Source organism: Ptychodera flava, chromosome 11 (genome assembly GCF_041260155.1).
Source record: "Ptychodera flava strain L36383 chromosome 11, AS_Pfla_20210202, whole genome shotgun sequence".
Classification (NCBI taxonomy): domain Eukaryota; kingdom Metazoa; phylum Hemichordata; class Enteropneusta; family Ptychoderidae; genus Ptychodera; species Ptychodera flava.
The window spans coordinates 31,737,554-31,760,327 of record NC_091938.1 but is presented as its reverse complement, the minus strand read 5'-3'; the positions used below and the strand labels follow the sequence as shown (position 1 = coordinate 31,760,327).

The 22,774-nt window shown below is 37.6% G+C and overlaps 2 protein-coding genes and 1 long non-coding RNA gene across 3 annotated transcripts in view; 2 read left to right on the top strand and 1 right to left on the bottom strand.

Moving 5' to 3' along the window:
• LOC139144121 (uncharacterized) overlaps window positions 1-15,263 on the top strand; it is a 228,164-nt gene extending 212,901 nt beyond the window's left edge. The window contains exon 3 of the long non-coding RNA XR_011554747.1: window positions 15,105-15,263. This is a non-coding gene — a long non-coding RNA (uncharacterized lncRNA). The remainder of the gene's footprint in view (window positions 1-15,104) is intronic.
• LOC139144120 (uncharacterized) overlaps window positions 1-22,774 on the top strand; it is a 386,360-nt gene that overhangs the window by 337,367 nt on the left and 26,219 nt on the right. The gene's annotated exons all lie outside the window — the stretch shown is intronic.
• Window positions 107-3,246, bottom strand: LOC139143184 (uncharacterized). Its single transcript, XM_070713315.1, has 5 exons — window positions 3,160-3,246; window positions 1,977-2,212; window positions 1,290-1,629; window positions 687-1,004; window positions 107-324 (listed from the first exon to the last, which is right to left on the bottom strand). The coding sequence occupies exons 1-4, from the start codon at window positions 3,244-3,246 to the stop codon at window positions 855-857; spliced, it is 813 nt and encodes a 270-aa protein (XP_070569416.1). The 3' UTR covers window positions 107-324; window positions 687-854.

Below are 22,774 nucleotides of genomic sequence, written 5' to 3'. Positions count from 1 at the left end.
TAAGTTCCAAATATTGTACCAAAATAGATATACGGTACAATCTGTTCATTGTTAAAACACAGTATGCATGTTTAGACTTACATCCACTTTGTGCCATCTAGTTTGTCTACCTGACCTCTGTTAACAGCTAAAGCTATTTCTAAATTGTAATAGGAATCAGGTGCTGCAAATGTACTCCAAATCACTGTATTATCTGCTACATTTGGATTACTGATGTTAGCAACTTGGTAAACCATTCTCATGGTTCCCTGACCCTTGTCCCCACCTAACTTTATCCAAATTTCACTGGTAGGTATTGTACCATGCCAGGTAAGTTTGCTAGACCTGAAGACAAATATGAACAAGATGCAAAAACAACAGTAACACATATATTCAGTAATATGTGATAACAAGATTACTTATCCACAGTCTTTCTCTACATGATGATAATAGAGTTTGCACACAATCCCAAAAGTCTGACTGCAAGCCTGCTGTCCCAATATTAATACTCATGTGCTTATATAAGAGCATATAAGAACAATCTAGAACTTTTATTGACATGCTAATTACTGTTCTAAAATTCTCTCTCTTACACAACTAATTAAATTTCCAGAAAATTCCAAACATGACTTATTAAATTCATGGTTGTGAGGTCAAGAAGGACAGTGACCTTGATGAGTGTGGGGAAAATGACCTGCATAACATACCTCACTTCCAATATTCACATGCCATGCCTTGAAGTAACGCCATAATTTCCTCTTGGCAGCCCATGTTGTTCCCATAGCAACTTCCAAATGAAGGCCAGCACCTGGAGGTATGTCAGGAGTGAGTCCCAAGATCTGGAGGATTTTCCTTCTTGTCCTTTTGTTGGTGTCTCACCTCCTCTCACTCAGCTGCAGCATCGCATCACCACCACTGACAATGTCTCTCCTCTGACTTAACTGCAACACTCTCTGACGTCTTGTCCTAGTGCTAGCTTCTGAGGTTGTTTTTCGTGGCTTTGTTGTATATGTTAAACACAATGGCTGAAAAAATCACACCAAAAATTGAAAAACCAAATTTATCTTTCAAAAGTATATGTGGGTGATAAATTCATGAAATTGGACTAGCTCATTACTTGATGAAATTAATTTGTTGAACCACTACCAGGTCACACATGTACTACAAAACCAAATAAATGTTATTACAAATACAAATTTACAAATTATCATATTCCATGATAGCTTTATCAGAAGAATTTACTCCAAAATCTAACTTTATATTGATATGTGGGTATAGATCAGCAAGAGTAATGCTGGTAAAAAACTCACCTGGCCCTTGGTTTTAACCTTTATCAAACTATCATCACTTCTGTTTGCTTCTATTTTTTTCTTGACAAGTGTTGTTGCCATTTCTTCATACTGTAGCAGCATATGCACCGCTGATACATTCTGCAACACAATTTCTGCGGCCTTCACTGCACATATATTGTTCTGCCTATCCCTTGATGTTTCATCATTTGATGTCTCGGTATTGATTGGGTCAGGAATGGGGACTGGAGTATGGTGGCTTCTGATGGGAAATGGGCTCACTGACGAGAAGCAGTGGTCTCCAGCAATGGACTGGTAAACACACTGTTCCGTGTTGTATTGCAGATATGCAGTGGCACAACTGATTTACAACCGACATTCCTATAATCACATGTGACTGTGGCATTTGATAGCATGTTTGCAAAGGCAATGGGGGGACTTACAATAGATTCACACATAATAGAGAGACGGCACACAGGACAGGATAAAGAAACTTGCAACCACTGACACAAACATTCAGCACAAAACACATGTGGTCCATCACACAAAAGTTGTATTGGTCAATCTATTATGTCTTTGCAAATGGGACACTCCATTTCTTCAATGAGATCATTGAACCTATGTCTCTGCAAGGGAATGAATCTTCTCACTTTTTTCCTGCCTTCTGTTTTACAGCTGCTGTTAGATTTGTACTGCCATGAGTTTCACTCTGTAGTTTCCCGTTTTCCTGTCTCCTTGCCAGTGATACCAGAAATGTCACTGTCTTGGTATTGACTTGGTCTGCCCCTGTTTTTACTGTCTTTCTTTTTCTTTTCTGCCTTACACAATGCATCACACACCGCACATCTCCGTACTCTACAGTGTCTGGACCATTTCACTACGTGTGTCCCTGGCCGATAGGTTTTGTTATTGCTTTCTGCCTGCTGCCATGAAGCAATGACTCTCTTACAGAGACAACAAAAATTGGACGGGTGAACATCAGAATGTCTTCACTAAAACTGTACTCTGAAACAATTCTTTAACTCCACGATAAAATTGGAGCATGGATAACTTGTGCCATTTATTTTCCGTGCACAAATACGACACCGGTTTTTTAGCACACGAGCATGAAATTCGAATGACATTTTCACAGTCTAGGCCAACAGACGATTGAAAAGGGCGCCAGAAAATATGCCAGTGTGTAAACAAACCCGTTACCAGGGAAACATGCGTGATGGTCCGAAAAACTATGCTCAACTGCAACGCACATATGGACGTAAATAAAAAACCCACACGCATAAAAAATAACCCATGACAAATCACGCCATGAAATGTACAGATTAAATCACTGCGGACACGGTTAAATCGGTTTCAATCTTGTTAAAATTGATTTACTTAAAATCTGAACCTCGTAAATTACACAACACATTAATGAAAATACTTACAGACCACCATGTTATCAAGTTGTCCGTGCTGAGAAACTTCTCCTGCAAATATCGCGAGGTCAAAGGTAAACTAGCGATAAACATCCAGCTATGCTGAGTATGCCACCTTATTAATTGAGAACAGCTTTCACTATCACATTTGAATGCATTTTTTAAATGTTTATGGGTCAGAATTCGAGGAACAACACGCGCACGGCGAGCGATCGTCTCGGTATGCACACAATACGATGGCCGCCATCACTGAGAGTGCGTTCGGCTGTTCGTTATTTGTTTGCTCAACCTAAGTTGCCAAGTCGGCCGCGCCGGAAGCAAAACACAGGTGACGTAGTCTGCAAGTATGAGCATGCGCAATTGAGCCTGGGAGCGCGAGAATGTGTATAGTACCGTAGAACTGTCTCGCGCTATCATGTCGTTGAGCTATAAAATGTGTGCATGTTAACAGAAACTGGAATTACTGCAGAGAATACTTTCCAGGACATCACATGTAAGTCTCTAAGGTACCAAGGAGGACGTTTAGGAAATCCTTTCAGAAAGTTCACGCCGTCTGTGGCCATTTTGTGCAGTATACCTGCACTGCAGCTGCACTGGCTGCAGCGTATACAGTATTTCTACTGTACAGTGCACATATTGCCGGATAATATGCGATGGAATATTGTGTTTCACGTCGTTCAATCATTCAGATGGAAATACAGCCCTTCTCAAAACTTTGGGAAAAAAAAGGTGACAGGTTTGGAATGCTAACTCTTGTATATCAAGAATGACGTAATTTAATGAGAAGACATTTGTATTCGAGCACGGCTACAGTTATTGATTCGAAAACTCTCATCTTGGACCGTGGTTGTATTCAACAATCGAGAGGGTTAGGTGAGTCGAACTTTTTCTATGTCCATGTAGCACTTGTGCAAAAATAACCGAATCCACAGGCCTTTGGCGAATCAATAAATGCGTTTTTCACCAAGCTGAAAGGTTGAAAGATCCATCCGTCACTTTGGGACGAGGTAGATAAATGCAGTCAAACCCAGCTGGGCACATAATGTGACTTTGTTCTGGAAATTACGAAGACGACCGGCCGAGCAAAGTTCCAATATCTGAACTGACTACTTGAATGACTGGCACAGGAAACGATGGCCAATAAAACGCATTCTCATTGCATTTGATAATAATGTATCAATCACAATGACACAGAAATTATGCCTCCTCCGGCAGAAGGGCCGTGGCCAATTTTTAGCCCTGCTACAGTATGTCTCAGTGCTGAAAAGGCCATGTTGTTGCCAGGTTGTCATGGCGACTTTTGAAATTTGCATACAACTCTGAGAGTGAAACGGGTTGTTATACGGTTTGTCACAAAACTTTTGAGTCCCACTGTCGTCCATTATACCTGTTTCCTTGGGTATTAAAGGTGTGCAAGTATACACATCAAAAGACTAGAAAATTCACTTCATGGGCAGAATCTTGTAAAATAGCCTTTTCTTGTCTGGTTAACGAAAAAGATACCCCTGATCTAAAATATGCATGGTTTTAAATAAAAAAACCTGTGGTTACCTAAATGGTTACCATGGCAACATGAAACAAAAATGAACATGGAGTTCATGCTGTGATAAATACACTTAGGAGAGCATTTGCATAGTAACTGAGATTACTTTTAATGGAATTTGGAAAACTTTGAAATATTAAAGCGCAAATATGTTACTATGGAAACAGGGCTGTAAAAATTGATATCATGTTTTGTCTTTCTAACCCAAAATAACCCTTTGATATAATATTTCTGTTGATTACTGGATTTTTACACTATATATTTGGTCTTTGTAACCCAAAATATCCCTTTGCTATAACATATTCTGTCGGTTACTGAATTTTAGGTGGAATCTTTGAAAAACTGGTAATTTTTATTCCTGAATGGTTACCATGGAAACATCTCACATTAAAATGAGTGTGATTGTTTTGGTGTGCTAACAAGAAAAACCCTTATTATGATATTTTTACATCAATCAATAGTTCTTTAATAGGAATTAGTTAAAGAGTAACATTTTCAATCCCAGAATAGTTACCATGGCAACTTGAAACATTAAGATAAGTCTGGTTTTTGTGTTCTCTGACCCGAACTCCCCCACTAGGTAATTTTCATATCAATCAAAGTAACTTTTCATGGGATATTAGCAAAACTGAAATTTTCAACCCTAAAATGGTTACCATGGAAACATGGGGCAGTGAAACTGATATCATATTTGTCTTTTCGACCCAAAATACCTTATGGTGAAATTTTCACGGAAATATCCTTATGGTGAAATTTTCACGGAAATTGAACCTATTATTTTTCGCATTATTATTTCTATATAATACTTATATTAATTATTATTATTATTACAAGTTTAGAGGCTATAAGTATTATATAGAAATCTAATAACAGTTTATTGGCGCTGTGTGAGAATTCTGAAAAAGAGGGTTGTTTATTTTAATTTTGTCAATGGGGTGACTTCCAAGTGTTGTACGTGCAGTGCAGAATTATGCATCATACTGTACGTAGAGGGGGGAATCATTAAGCCAAGGGGTAATTAAATGCTTGTCGGAAAAGTGACACTTAGCAGTTTAAGCGATACCAGCAGGCTCTCTCTCTCTCTCTCTCTCTCTCTCTCTCTCTCTCTCTCTCTCTTTGTATAATATTTCTGTTGATTACTGGATTTTTACACTGGATATTTTGTCTTTCTAACCCAAAATATCGCTTTGATATAACACATTCTGTTGATTACTGGATTTTAGGTGGAATCTTTGAAAAACTGGTAATTTTTCTCCTGAATGGTTGCCATGGAAACATCTCACATTAAAAATGAGTGTGATTTTTTAGGTGTGCTCACCAGAGAAACCCTTATTATAATGTTTTACATCAATCAATAGTTCTTTAATAGGAATTAGGGAAAAAGTAACATTTTCAATCCCAAAATAGTTACCATGGCAACTCGAAACATTAAAATAAGTCTGGTTTTTGTGTTCTCTGACCTGAACTCCCCCACTAGATAATTTTTATATCAATCAAAGTAACTTTTCATGGGATATTAGAAAAACTGAAATTTTCAACCCCTAAAATGGTTACCATGGAAACATGGGGCAGTGAAATCGATATCATATTTGGTCTTCTCGACCCAAAATACCCTTATGGTGAAATTTTCATGGAAATTGAACCTATTATTATTCGCGTTATTATTTCTATATAATACTTATATTAATTATTATTATTATTATTATTATTAGTAGTAGTAGTAGTAGTAGTAGTAGTAGTAGTAGAGAATCCAATCGGCAATAGCAAAATGGGAAAAAATCTAGATATGTGATAACTTTATCGCTGTTAAATCTCTCGTTATCCAATCACACTCATAGAAATTGTATGTTATGATTATCACTTGCAGACACAGAGGCTCCAAATGTCACCTGTGGTGATATTACATCAACATCTTTGCCAGGGGGAAGGGTTATTGTTGAAACATACGGTAATATTACTATGAGGGATAATGTGAACGTGAATGACGATGTAACGAAAACATGTACTCCTCCAGAACCAAACGTTTTTGAAATCGGTACAACAAATGTGAATTGTACGTTTTTGGATGAAGCCAGGAATGAGGCAAATTGTATCTTCGCTGTCATCGTGGAAGGTGGGTACAGATTTCGAACTAAAGTGACTCAATGATGATTAATGTAAGTCTTATGCCATCAAACTAGAAAGTGTAAAATTGACTTTTTATGACAACTTTTACTTATGAGACAAGTTGCCAGTATTAACAACTGCGTGAGTGTGATATTTTGATGACTCTCACAAATAACGTCAAAAAACTGCCATAATCAATTTTTATTTTTCATCGTTTTAGAAATAATACTCGTAACCTAAACATGCCGAATTCTCCACCATCATAGCTGTACTTCAACCCATTGTAGATAAAAGGCATTGATTCTGGTGTTCACCTCTCTATCTCATACCATGGCTAAGTTTCTCTGAGTTCTGCTAGTCATGATTATGAACGCATAGATTGTGACTGCTAACTCGCCATCTTTGCCAAACAATTATTTAACGCCAGTCATTAAACAATGTACATTAACATACATTTTATCTTCAACATGATTGGAACTAATTTGGAATAATTGATGGTGAAATAATGCCGATTTAATTTACAAATGTAATCTCATCTGCTTTTCTTTTATATTACACACTTGTTTTTATGAGTAATTTGTATTATTGTAACATTTAGCTATCTGGCACCTAAAACTCTCGAGAAATTTTAAAAATATGAAATCCAATTATCCCAAATTAGTTCGAATCGTGTTCCTCCCTTTCTTCTTCTATACAGAGATACCGCTCAAAGAAACGTGTCCTGTAACCATTGAGACAAGTTTTCTTCCGCCCGATAATGAACCAGTGTCCGTGAACTGGACAGCGCCAGACTTGTCAATGTTTGATGAGATAAGCATGAATTCAACCTATCATCCATTGGACACCTTCAGTAATGGTTCAACCACTGTCATGTATACATTTAAGGATAAAACATAACAATACTTACAACTGCTCTTTTGAAATCAGTGTTAATTGTAGGTATTTGTTTTGTCTTTATTTCATTATTCTACTGTTGTCATGGTTACCGTAACGTGTAGTTCGTTCGTGTTTTTGTATCGCCGTAGCATTTGGCAAACTTGAAAGATGTCCCGCCTGCATCTAGCAGTGCATGTCGCAATCAGTATTAACCCAAGCCAACAGCCCGTTGTAATTGTAAATAACACAGGCCACTTGTCGAATGTCTTCTGTCAGGATATTGGCACGCGAGAGGTCGTCGTGATACATGAACAGCGTATAAGCTCTCAGTTTTCAAAGTAAACTTCCGTTTTCTTTCATACGTGTAGAAGTTATATGTCGTCAGGGGTAAAGGTAGCAGTGGACCCCCTCTCTCCCATCCTCTTGCTCTTTCTCCTACGGATATATTTTTAGACAACACTCAAAAGGCCTGATTTTGATTACACGATGGATATGAATTATAGACAAACAATTCATCAAATATTGACCATCAATACAGCTCCTGATCTTGAATTTGCATGTCACTATTATTATTCAGAAGCCACCGTAATACGTTGCAAACCCACCACGTGAAATTCTCATGTTCCTTCATAAATGTTAAGTATTTTAATTGTTTCAATGCAATTCAAACATATGTTGCGTCAGAACTTCGTAAACATCGTCGTAAGAGGTAACTAGTAACTACTTTGTGCATTTGCCACAAATACAGTGTGTATCCAGTTTGTATGCAATTGGATTCATCATTAAGATTTTGAGTATTTTAATAAATATTCATGGTGCCCATGACAACCTAAGGCATTAACATCTGTATGAGATAAACTACCTTCGTAACAAAGTAAAGCTTTTGATACCAAGGAATTTCCGCACACGTTTACAAAACTTTACACGTCATACAACACAAACTATCTATTTTCATAACGAAATAAGACGCATCGATGGCCAGAACCGTCATTTGTCAACTTGAGTTCAGAGATAAATTATGGGTAGAGGGAACAGTAGCAGACCGTTATCCTATGCAGTGATAATCGTTTACATGCTAGGTCGGTACAGACAACATACACTGAGGGGAAAGACCATCTTGCACACCCAATATACAACATTGTTAAAGTCGGAAAATACATAACAAAACAATAATAGATGCTCGCGAAATGGTACAGAAGAATTCCATGCCGAGTCAAATTAAGCAAATTTGACCCCACTTTGTAAGAATTTGAACGTACACGCCAAAATCCATTTATCAGATCACGTTTTCTAAATGACGGAGGAATTCGAAGTCTTACAGTTGTTTCGCCAACACTTACAGATCCCTGCCTTATCTATGAACCATCTGCAACGGATTACGAAGAACCACTCTTGTACATTTTGCATGGCGACTCTGCTGTTATTACCTGTGAGGACGGATTCAGACCAACAGCCAATGTTACCTTGATCTGCAATGATGGAAGTTTTAATCATGAAATCCCTGACTGCATTGGTGAGCTATTTGACTTCTCGAAGATGGTAGAATTTCCAAGTTGTTTAATGTTTCGCAATTTCCCACTTCACACTTTTCAAAACTTATGTAATTTCAAATCTCTATACGGTGGCAATATCCTATAGACAACACTTTGTGATGAAATTTTTGATAAGGTCATTGAGTTTTCCTTATGTTTATAAAACATTGGAATTCTTCATCTGTACTGTATCCATCGCTATGCGATCATCAAAATCGGAACCATATGATATTTTAGTCGTCGGGTAACTCTTCGTTCCTTTGCTACGGGAGCAGCGGTTGAAAATCTAAAAATTGCATATCAATTAACTTGATTTGGAGTTTGTAGCCAGTCCTTCACCATCGTGATAATATGTCTTCATCTCTTCTGACAAGAAATGTTCACACTTTCCTTCTGCTGAAATATTACAGCAATACTTTGGTGGAGTTATTAACTCTCCTACTTTCATTAATCACCCTCCTACATTTAAAATTAAGGACAATACTCTGTTAGAATGGTCTTGTTTTCGTCCAGATAAGGGACCGAGCACAATTAACGGCAGGGGGGGGGGGGGGAAGAGAAGAAGGGGGGGGGGGCCACGAAAAAAAATGAGTGTTCTTGGGGTGGGCCATGAAAATTCCAGGGAAAGTAAGGGGTGGGCCACCAAAATTTTTTACACCATGACAGACAGAGAATAATTTTCAGCATTTTGTTCCCTGTTGAAGCTGGAGTTCCTTGTTAAACTTCTTGTAGCATGATGAAATACCAAGTCTTAAACCTCACAATGCAGTTGTTATGTGTAAAATGAGCAATATTATTATTGAAAATTGACTTCATTTGTCAACAGTAATAATGGTTGGTAATGATACAGAGGCTCGGTTGAAACTGGTTATTTCATCATGCTATAGGAATCCCTTATAGAACAGGAATGCCTGTCAGTACCATGTGAAATTAGCATTCACATGGCTAGTTGGCATGGCTTAATGCATGTGCATAGGGAATAGGCAGTCAGGCAGTCCACATTCATTTCAGAAGCACGTTGGTAACATGTGTATAGGCCGAAATATTTAAATGAGCTAGCCATTCACACACATGTGAATGAATGGTTATTCTGAATCCACTCACATGTATGTGAACCAATGGTTATTTTGAATGCACATATGAATGACAGGGTCATCCTGGCAGAAAAAGAGCACCATGAAAAGTACTGATTTGACACCCGATTTCACTTATTTTGATGTTGCCGTAATGAATTTGGTAAACATTGTTACATTTGCATGTTTGCAAGGTGTAAGCAAACATCAAATAAGTGAAATCAAATTCCAGTAAAATCAAGTACTTTTACACAGCCTCTTACGGTGAATTATAAGATACAATTGGTTGGATATGTAATTTAACCATATTTGGCCTAAAACTAAGACAGGCCAAACAGAGTTAAAAGCAACTCTGACTCACCTGAACACAGCAAACACAAGCAGACTCACCTTCTCAAACGTTCAAAATAAAAAGCACAAAACATATCTGTAAGTCTGATGACCAATTTAATAAATTTTTGGCTTTAACAAATTTCATAGAGACAGTGAAAAGTGATTTAGTCAAAGATTAGTTTTTAAAAGAGTTCATTTAACTCTGGCCAAGTCTCGTCTTTCATGTCCTATTTTGTTTTGAAATTTGACATTGAAGACTTCTTTATGTAAGTCATGATTATTCTTGCCAAATTTCTCTTGGGCCTTGGCTGACATGCACACTGAAATGAAACAGAAAGGAGAGAATGAACTTAGCAACATTTATTAAGACGACAACTTTACAATAAAGTTTCAGAACATGTGTGTGATTTGTTACATACACATAGAGGAATTTTTTACATACATCTTTGCGAGTGCAAAATTAATACATTGAAAATGTAACATATATGTCTAGAAATGTGCTTGTGTACGTTGTATTGACTTGACTAGTTGCCACAGCCACTATACCGATTAATTTATGTACATCTTTACAAAGTGAGGGCATCACAATTCATAATTTGAATCAATACAAGAAAGTATGTTAATACATGAGGCAAACAAGTTATTGAACTCATAAAAATTACAGCTGCTGTCCCTTGAAAATTAAGACGTATCACATTTCTAAACATTTTTTCTGTCTTTCAATACAAGGCTTCTTACCTGGCAATATCATATTAACAATGGATTTTAAAAGTAACCATGTACAAAAGAAGTAAAAAATGCAAGTAAGACCGGGTGGTACAAACAATCATAAGTTTACATAGCCATGTTCATCCTACGATCTACCGTAGTTTGGTTTTTTTAAATTTTTCATTTCGCCTATTTTTTTATAGCAGTGTTTTTGCACTGAGTGAGACCATGGACGCAAACTAAGCTTAGGCGTTGTTCAAGCCCAGCTTTGTTTTGCGTTAATGGCTACACTGTACACCTCCCTCCGCCCTGTCCAGGTATACAGATACGTACTTTCTTTTCACCCCTAAAGCTGGGGTTAAAAATGTCGGGCCATATACAAAACCAAGCTTCCCAGGAAAACATCAATGTGCAGAGAAAAGCCTCTTTATAAGGCATACTAATTTCGTAATTGCCCTTTATAAATATGCATTTCAAATACTTACCGGATGAATGGAAAATTATCGTCCACGACGACTTGCTATCTCGGCCACTGCATCCAACACTGTCGCGGGAAATACACTTTACCTTCATGCCAACTGAAACATTACCACTTAGACCTAACTCACTTGCTGTTTTGACTCAAAATGTGTCGTCACTGGGGAAGAAATGACCGAGAAATCAGCCATAATTCGTGAGATTCAGCTGGTCTGAACAGCCATTACTTCAAAAAAATCTGCGCAATCTCATTTGAGAGATGCAATGTGATATCCGACAACGATCGTGTGGGAACACAAAGCATTGGTCAAATTCGAAAGGTCAAGGGTCGTGATCGTCGCAAAATTTTGACATTTCAAGTACGCGTAAACTGTTCCTTTAGATTTTTCCAATAAGCAAAAATTGACTTTATATGAAGAGATCAGTTAAAATACGGACGTCCAACACACTAAGTGAACCCTGTTGCAATTCTGATCAGCCTCGTTAAATCCAAGCGTACTCATTTACGGGACCACTCTTACGCCTACGTTAATACCCTGTTGCGTCCCGTCCACTCTTCCAACACAACTCTTTCCAAAGTCACGACATGTCAGAACCGCTTAGTCCATCCGGCTCGACTTTTGAACGGTTTGGGGATGAACAGTACCTGTACTGCGTTTCCATTAAGTTTTATGTAAGTTGTAATCGCGAAAGTTTTACAATGGCAGATGCAGAACCGTCGCAAGTGTGTTCGTCGTTGTGTGATGATCTGACGTACATGTACATGACTGCACATCATAGCCAGTTGCTGACGGACGTACGCGAAACATGGACCGTATGAGAAAAATTTAATGACAGATCCAACCATATTACGTCTGGAAATGTGAGTACCTTTCAATAGAATGCAGGTTCCGATCATATGGAATATTTAGCGGTGAACATGTGTTTATTATTGCACATTTTGAAAATAAAAATAAACGATGTTTAAAATTTATCTGTGCTGATTTAATTTAGAGGCTGCTCACAGACGTTTGTAGCCATCTGCATGACTTCCCTCTTGTCATATTCATTGGTTTATACTGAAAATCCCTGGTCTCGTTTTTTTGAATGGAGATGAATGAAACTAATGCTAATTATATTATGAGGCTGCCTGGCTGTAACTTCATAATTTTGGCAGAAATTGTGTTCTTCGTACATCGACTACAGGTTTTTCTCTCTTTTCAAAATCATGTTAGCCAGTATTGCTAATGTTATTCTATTTTCTAAAACACGTTCAAATATCCAGTCTTCACAACCTGTATTATGTACAGTCAGCATTGTTATTGTTGGTAAACACATTTTGGTCTGGACTAAACTTCAATGGAACACAATAACAGTGAACTTTTATAATATACATGCACACAAAGTGTATGTTGGTTGTATTGATAATATCAACGAGCTAATTCAACTTAAATTTGTAAACCAATGAAGTAAGTGCAGTTGATACATAACAAAAATATTAACAAAATCAAAAACTTACAGCTTTATACTGTCACTTTAAAATGGCAAACCGTTGCTTCTGTAGCCACTAAATATTTAAGTCTGAGAACAATTTAACTGGTAAATGTGACCCATGTGGCATTTCTATAGTGCAAACATGAGTAATTTCACCTGAAAAACTTAACCCAAGTAAAATCAACTCTACACATGAGTGCCGCCTAATTTATTTAAATTAAATAGACAATAGGGATGTGAAAACATGAGAATTGACAACAAGTCAGTCCTTGGAGTTTATTAATGCATGTCTAAATTTTTACCGCCACATGTGTAAGCTACCATTCAATCCATTGACAATCTTCCCTTCTATCATGAATTCAATAGGACTGCTAATGAATGGTTACTTCACATGGCTGAGTCTGATTTCACATTCATAGCCAGTGATGAATGTTCAAATTTTAACATGTCATATTTCCAATACTGGCATGTGGCAGGTTTGACTGCTATGGACTGCCTATTTTTCCTCAAAAAACCATTCAACCTGTTCCACATAGGAATGTGGACTGGCTAATAGGCAGTTCAGAACTAGAATACGTAGTGGACACACAGCAAAAAAATACTGAAAAAAGGAGGAAAAATGGCATTAATGGGTCTTTTATAGTTAGCCCATGAAGGACTATTCCAATGGCAGACTGTCATTACAGTGGAGTAACATTGAATATCTTGGGTAGTCATAGAAAGGCAGACACTGGGTTGTGGAAAGTGCATTGAAATCACAACGGTCATGTTATACATTTTTCCCCAACATCTGAAAACATCATACAGATACTCAGTTGAAGTAAAGTTATTTTATTTGTTTATTATTTATATATTTATTTGTTTATTATTTATTTCAAGAATGCAAGAATGTTGTTTTCACTAAAGCATATATTAAAAGTTATAAGGATTATATATATGTGTACAACTTTGTACCTATGTAATCTTTCTTTTTTGGGGAGGGGGGGGCCACAAAAATTTTGTTGCCGGTGATGGGGGGGCCACTAAAATTTTTGCTGGTGTTAGGGGGGGGCCTGTAAAAAATATACGCACCACATATTTTCTCTTCCGCCCCCCCCCCCCTGCCGTTAATTGTGCTCGTTCCCTAATGAATATATATTCCGGACGATATATTTCAAAAACCAGGAAAGGGCAAGATACCACTATGCTATTCAGGATCAAACATGAATATCTGAACCAAACCGTATGTAAAAAAATACGAATAGATGTGGCCTTTGATATTACTACTGAATAACTTCGCAAATTGTCAGGATTAAAAAACTACGCCATTTCCTCACATTATTTACAAATTCAACAGTCAATAGATTGTGCTTGTAGTTAGTCATCAAGGTAATTTTCTACAATGCTAGCTCGATGTTAATGGCTCCGGCAGGATATTTAAACGTTTAAGAAAGGCATCTTTGAGTCGGATCGGCCGTGGCCGTTCATCGACGCATTTAAATGCAAAGTTTATCATATTTTTAAGGTTGTTGTAACGTTAATAAATGCTTATAGCTTTCCTAAAAGTATAATCATAGTTAACACAGAGATAGGGCATGGAGACCAAGGTGAAGGCTAGTATTTCATGCAAGCTATTTGACCACAGCTTTACCTTATCATTGCTATAATGTAACACACTAATCGTGCGCTAATCTGCACCTGCTTCCCGCCGTAACACACTATCACCATGAAATCTACGAGCATTATCTCCTTCGAGTCACCATCTGCTCGCATCACGGTGTTGTCAATCTTTCGCTTTAGTCTTTTCAGCTCTTGCCATCTCCAAACTCTCGCAAAATCCCACCGACCCTCCACGTTGTAGCGGCCAACAGAAAAATAAATATCCAAAACAATTTTGGCATTTATTTTTTTGTTCATTTGGACGACTAAAGAGCTCAAGAATTTCCGTTAGGGTTACTGGCATTTGCCTAGTGGGTGTCCGTTACCCTGTTGCCCGATGTGACTCCCGGAGGCGAGACAGTGCAAGAGATCCCACGCCATATTCAAGGTCGCTCCTCGCCTTGTAACCCCGATGTGACAATTCGCACATCTTTGTTTACAGGCTGAGGTCATTCATATCTTCGACTGGCTTCACAAGAAAGGCCATTAACGCCAGTACGTGTTTCGCCGACGCCCCTGAATTTCACTAAATGCCTGTCTCGGTGTCCTTTGTTTACGTTAACATCATGTTAAAATACATAATATGCATTATTATCACCCAGACTACCATTGGTTAATTTAATACACAAGCGACTGTATCATCTCAACCATTTTACTTTCAGATATCGACGAATGTAAGGAGGAAACACATACTTGTGACTTTGAAAATAAAAATGAAGTTTGTGAAAACACGGATGGTTGGTACGAGTGCAAATGTACATCTAACTTTAGAAGGGACGATAATCGTGGCTGCATACCAGATGTATTACCAAGTCAGTGTATAGGTAAATATAACTGAAAAGTTTGTACTTAATATATATATATATATATATATATATATATATATATATATATATATATATATATATATATATATATATATTATATATATATATACAAAATGTATACAATGTGCCCTCCCGGTTATCACCATAATGGCTTTATGGCAACCTCTGAACTTATATATATATATATATATATATATATATACACCAATCTTCTCAGAGGGGTAAAGTGCTCGATGCAGGGATGCAGAGCAATATTACAATAAATATGAGAACACATCAAGTATGTTTGTTACCTATTACTCGAGTTTCACGCATACACGCGATCGTCAGATAGGTAGATTTTATTGTGTGAAATTTGCTTCAGGTGCTTACGTATAAGTGTCAGGTTGGGTCAAACCATTTGGTGTTGTGGGTTGGATTGAAATATTGAAAAATACTTACTTCGGAAAGATTGGACATGATTTGCATAGCGTGTTTTAAATGTGTTGTCAGTTAGACCGATGTAATGTTTCGCCTCATTGGCATCGCTTGTAACAGTAGCTTTATAGATTATAGATTTAGACTGGCAAGCCCCCTGGAGTGGGCAGTTGGTCTTGATGCGGCACTTACATACGAAAAGAAAGGCAACGAAGATGAAGAACCAGTCCTCGACGACCATTATGGGTTTAACTCACGGAAATCACCGCCCCAAATCGAGGAGTTGAAACCGTTCGAAAATGACCTACTACATATGATAGAGAACTTGAAATTCCGAAAGGTTAATGACACATTCCTCAAAGGCCTTGGTCAGGACATCAAGAAAATCAAACGCTCGAAAAAGGTATTCATCCCTGCTGACAAGACACGCAATTTCTACGAGGTTGAAGTAGACCAATACCAGAAGCTGTTACGTGAGAACATCACTAAGTCATATAAACTTGCGGACGTTGACGCCTGTAACAACATCAACATGGACGCACAACGGATCGCACATGACCTACATATTGATGAAAGAATGGACACACTGGCTATGAAACAGGCATTTATAACGCTGAAAGACCACAAAGATAACTTCATGAACAACCCAACATGCAGACTCATCAACCCCACGAAGAGTGAGATGGGTAGAGTAAGTAAACAAATCCTTGACAGAATAAATAATACCATCAGATCAATCACAGCTGTAAACCAATGGAGAAAGTCAACATCAGTCATCCGCTGGTTTGAAAACATAGAAGACAAGATGCAATTCAAATTCGTGACATTCGACATTGTGAATTTCTACCCATCTATCTCAGAATCCCTGCTACAAAAATCGCTTGAATTTGCAACGCAACACACCACCATTGCAGATAGGGATGTTGATATCATTATGCATTCAAGGAAATCACTCCTATTTGATGACTCTGTACCATGGATGAAACGTGATAGCACCAATTTGTATGACGTTACAATGGGAAGTTATGACGGAGCTGAGGTATGTGAACGGGTGGGGCTTTATATTCTCAACATACTTGCTTCATCCTTCGATAAAAAACAATATTGGTCTATATAGAGATGACGGCCTGGGTGTAATCAAGAACGCCACTGGCAGAAAAGCAGATAGAATGAAAAAGGACTTATCAAAGACGTTCAATGACCTCGGCCTGAAAGTAACCATCGATGTAAACAGAAGTATCGTGAACTTCCTTGACATAACTCTAAACTTGAGCAACGGCCAATACTACCCATACAGAAAACCTAACGACAACACGATATATGTCAATAAGAAATCCAACCACCCTCCCTCCATAATTAAACACATCCCCGATACAGTTGGAAAGCGCATCTCCTCCATATCCAGCGATGAGAGTCTGTTCAACAGTGATATTTACAGTGAAGCACTTAAGGCCAGTGGGTACGATGACCAGCTAAATTACACACGTGTTGACAAGCCGGTAAAGAAAACAAGGAGCAGACAGCGTAGAATTACATGGTACAACCCACCCTACAGTAAGAGTGTGAAAACCAACGTCGGAAAGGAATTCTTCCGTCTCCTTGAGAAACATTTCCCAAAGGATTGTAAATTACATAAAGTTCTTAACAGAAATACACTCAAATTAAGCTACAGCTGCATGCACAACATGGGCAGCATTATAAAATCACACAACAAACGGGTCACCCAGCGCAATGATAGAAAACTCACTGACGTATGTAAGTGCCGCATCAAGACCAATTGCCCACTCCAGGGGGCTTGCCAGTCTAAATCTATAATCTATAAAGCTACTGTTACAAGCGATGCCAATGAGGCGAAACATTACATCGGTCTAACTGACAACACATTTAAAACACGCTATGCAAATCATGTCCAATCTTTCCGAAGTAAGGCATACGCCAACAGCACAGAATTGTCAAAATATGTCTGTCACTTGAAATCTCAGGACAAACCATTATATATATCATGTCAATCCTATCAAAAGCAAGCAGTTACTCAAATGTGTCAAAGAAATGCAACCTTTGCCTTACAGAGAAGCTATTCATAATCAATGCAAATAAATCTAGCCTTTAAACAAGCGTTCGGAGTTGGTCTCCAAGTGCCGACACGAAAACAAATTTTACTTGTCAAATTTCAATCCAACCCACAACACCAAATGGTTTGACCCAACCTGACACTTATATGTAAGCACCTGAAGCAAATTTCACACAATAAAATCTACCTATCTGACGATCGCGTGTATGCGTGAAACTCGAGTAATAGGTACCAAACATACTTGATGTGTTCTCATATTTATTGTATATATATAATATATATATATATATATATATATATATATATATATATATATATATTATATATTATATATAAAGTAGGTGTATACAGTCGGCACTTTTTTCTACTGAAGCTGTTTGTAAGCATTCTCGTAAAGATGAAAATTGAGTGGGCACAAACGAATTTACTGGAAAATGCGGTAAAGGTACATTTAGCAAAAATGTCAAAGATTTTGATAGCAATGATTCTGACAGTTTGTCTGTTTTAACGTTTAGCGTTTACTCTCGTCTGCTCCCTACACACTGTGCTAGCTCCTAACAACCGGCCGTAAACAGCTGAGTCATCGCTCAAAATCGGCAAATATATCGCCGAACGAGAATCCAATATATTAAGAATATGATGTATCAAAATCAACACATCATACTGTCAGACGACGGGTTAATTCTTAGCATTGGCAAACTGTTGTATTGCTGTTGAACTTCTGCGATAGGCGGTGCTAAAGCGAGAATATTTACTGTAGCTACGTACGGCGAACGCGGTTTTCAATACCTTGTGCCACTTCGTCGACAGCTCGATTGGAGCTACGGCCATATTTAGTTTTCGTAAGAAACAAGTAAACGCTAGGCTTGATCGAATGAACGTTAAATTGCAAATGTTAAGTTTCTTGTTGCGCTTTGTTTACTGTGATTGTTTATGATTTAAGTTTCATTCATAATTACGACGAACGGTGATACACTTTTCCTCTCAATTTCAAACAGCGTCCAAGACGCTGAGAATATATGCGAACGTACGATCTTCATACGGCATCGTACTCCTCCAGTCCTCGCCAGTTTCGAGCAATTTAATTTTCCTAGGTGCAGTGTGGTTGCATAAATGACCAACAAGAACGATGTGATACAGTTCAATGGTGGTTTTATTCATATATTATGACCGAAGTCAGGATTTGACACGAATTTTAGATAGCAGTAAAATGAAGACTGCAGCATCGCACAGTGTGTACGTTCGTAAAGTGTAAACAACATATAAGAGCCGTTATGAACAGCAAGACAAGGTTAAATGTCGATGCATTTTTTACATTATCACACTATTATCTTTAAACAAAAAAATGCATCAGAAGATACTATATCATCCTCCTTTCCCTTGTCCTCGATGATGACGGCTATATCCATGCACGAAATTCCAACAGCGAGAGACTACTCTGACGCATCGAGAGGAACGCGCGTCCGAATGTGAACGGAATCAGCTGGAACCGAAGAACTTCAAACACCACGCTGACATAATAAGGGTCCAAATTACATCGCACGGGAAAGTAAATTTTATTGGAATAAAAAGCGGGTCTATGCATGTGACAAAATACATAATCTCCCAGTATTTCTCACTCATGTGACATCATCGAAGAGTCGTGTATCCTCCTTGCCGGGATACTGCTGCTATGTCGGGGGAAACCCTCGTCTTCGATGACGTCACACTCGTTCGAAATACTGGGAGATTATATATATATATATATATATATATATATATATATATATATATATATATATATATATATATATATATATATATATATATATATTACTTTCAAATGTTTACAGGTATACTTTCATTCATAAATCCGATTAAGCCTAAATTTTGATACACCGAATGGTATCTCCACCAATCAGACATACGGATTCGGTCACGTGCGCGTGTCAATCATTGTCTCGCGCTGGACCGATGCCAAGGCAAGTCTGCCATCGGCGGACATAGCTTTCACCGCGCTAGCGACGGATAACCATAGTATTTTGAGTTATTTAGAATATTTAGTTATATTTATGAAGCTAATGCAATTGCACGATCGAAACAGTAGTTATCATTCTTAGAGATGCCTTGCACTGTAAAGTTAGTGTTCAAGGATAGAACACCAATTAAACGCCTTTTTGTAACACTTTTTGAACACGTCTAGACGTTCAGAAATTTAACACTACGTGTTCAACCAGTGTTCAATTTTTGAACACACGTGTGCAGATTTTGAACACTCCGTGTTCACCAGACATTATATTGAACAACATGGTGTTCCATATGTGAACACACGCATTGCACATGAAATGTGATCAACAAATTGAACGCATTTACGCGTTCAAAGGGCTGTTACACTTTTTGAACGCATGGACGCCGTTCAACGACGAGTGTGTTTAAAGGTTAGAACATATGATATGCACTTGTTGAACACCTTTAATTTGGGGCGTTCAGGGGGTGTTCAAGCCTGGAAATAACAAAACAGACCGCGGATATTCAGTTAAATTATTTTATTTAAAAATACACAAAAATTCTTTGAGTAAAATACAATTATTTAGAGTAAATTGGGCAGATAAACATAGTCACTTTGTAAAGTTTGTCAGAGGAAACACCAACGGTGTTAACACCTTCCTATCAAAACATGAATAAAAGACAATCCTCATAAATACTGTCGATCGTTTTTCAAACAATATGAACAAAGTAATGGCAAAACAGGTCTTACTTAAATATTCTGGATTACGTTATATGTTCATAATCTTACTTGTAAAAACGCACAAAACATTTGTTCTGAAAAAGCTCAAAATTTGGCTTACTTGAATATATCATATTCTGATAATTCCTTCTGTCTTAAAAATGTATGGAAGTCTTTAATGTCTCAAAAATACAAATTTGCGTATATATTTCATCATAACTTGTACATATATGATTAGGATAAGCCCTGGAAACATGTACTCCAGATATAAAGGGAATCGTACGGGCCGTTTTGAAGAAAAAGCTTGGGATGTAAAAATTTGAGGACGATGCCACACATTCACCTATGATATAAGCTCTGCGTCCTTAACAGCAAGGCTAAAAACAGTAACAAATCGAGAACAAAAGACGTGTTGATCTACAATACAAAATAATCTAAGATTTGGTAGCAGGCTATGATCAAGTAACTGTTACTGAAACATAAGCTTTCAAAGACGTGAAGTCTCCTTCATCAGATGCAGAGTGGAATGAAGATTTGAAGCCGAAAATGACAGAAAAGTCAGAGTGAATGAAAATTTCAGAAAAATTCAGAAATTCAGATCAGTGTACATTTTTCACTGTGAATTTTCTGTCGCTTTCTGCTTAAATTCTTCTTTCCACCCTTGCATCTGATAAGGGAGACTGCACGTATTTGAAAGATCATTCTCCAGAACAAAAAATACAGAAACTTATAAAAATTCAGTTACTGACCCTCGAAAGTTTAAATCAACATTAGAGATGAACTGAGATTCTCATGCTTCTTTCCAGACAGCTACCTATACACTCATCTTTTTCACTTTCTGTACCATCAGCTTCTGTAACAACTCTTCGATTTCACGTTAATCCAACTTTTCACATCCTGAAAATAATGCAACAATAGGTAATGTGAAACTTCAAATGAAGGACAAGGTGGCCTTTAAGGTCAAGGAAAAGGGGTGACTTTGGTATACACTGCTCTTTTCGATAATGTTACAAAATATTGGCTTCTTCTTGTCATCAACCGATGAAAAGTAAAAAAAAATGCCAACTCTCATATGCTGAAACAATAGAGTGTACACTCTGCGATCTTTAACTAATGTTTTAAATTTACATGCGATTGTGATTACTAAAAGACATGTGTTACTGTGATTACGCAGCGGTAATGTGCCATATCGATCGCGCTCGCGTTAAAGGTGTACTGTCACCTGTTCCAATTTTGCCACAGTTACCATGGAAAGAGAAAATCTAACCAATCACAGATTTTAAGCGGGTGGCCGCTTTTTAAAAACAGCTCCCTAACGTTGGTATTTTGAATACCAAGGAACGCCCCTTTGACCATATATGGGCATATTTAGATTACAGGTGACTGTATACCTTTAAGGGTAATCGCTGCAGTTCTTCGGTGATGACCCTTGACCCGAGTGCGATCGATACGCCATGGCCAAAAACACCGCTGCGTATTCACAGCTAGTGTATGGTCTACCAGCCACTGAAAGAAACAAGGATTATTCACGTATTTTAGCTATTCCAAAGTACTATACAAATAATTTCAAAGGATAATAATACAGATGCTTCAAAATTTAACACATTTTACTATTTTGGAGAGAAAACTTACCCTTTCTGGTCTTGCTTCCGCACGATCACGACTTCAGCGTGCGTTTACAAGAAAAAGTCGCAACTTCCGTTTTGATGCATGACGGGATAAGAAAGGCACCAAACTTGAACACCAAGTGTTAAGGAGTAGAACGCCTCTTGCACGCCGATGTTAAAATTAAAACGTTCATTGTGGTTATCTGATTTTCTCTTCAAAATTTCAAAATTTCAACCCGTAATAAACGTGTAAAATTATTTTGTATACTTCCTTTTTTAGAAAAAACATGCTTTCAGCAATTTTAGACCGGAGATATTTTTCACTTAGTGGGAAATTCGTTACATCAAAATCCGTGTACAATTGCCGGACAGCGAGGCAGTAGTAAATTTAATATAGCCACAGTAAAGTGAAAAACATTAAAGATTGTTAATTGTTTTACAGTATTGTAAAATTTCTGTAATGCTGAGTTTTTGAACACTTGAAGGAGATGGCTGTTAACACTACGTGTTCAGGTTTAGAACATCATTGTTAATAATATGAACACTAGTGTTAACAATATGAACACTAGCCGTTCAAATTTGAACACCGAAATCTACATTTTGAACGCGTAAAGACGCGTCTGGCGTCCGCTATTTTTACAGTGTGGCTTTTAAAATATCACAAGTTTACGACCTTGGCGAGCCCGAAAGATTCAGATCAATG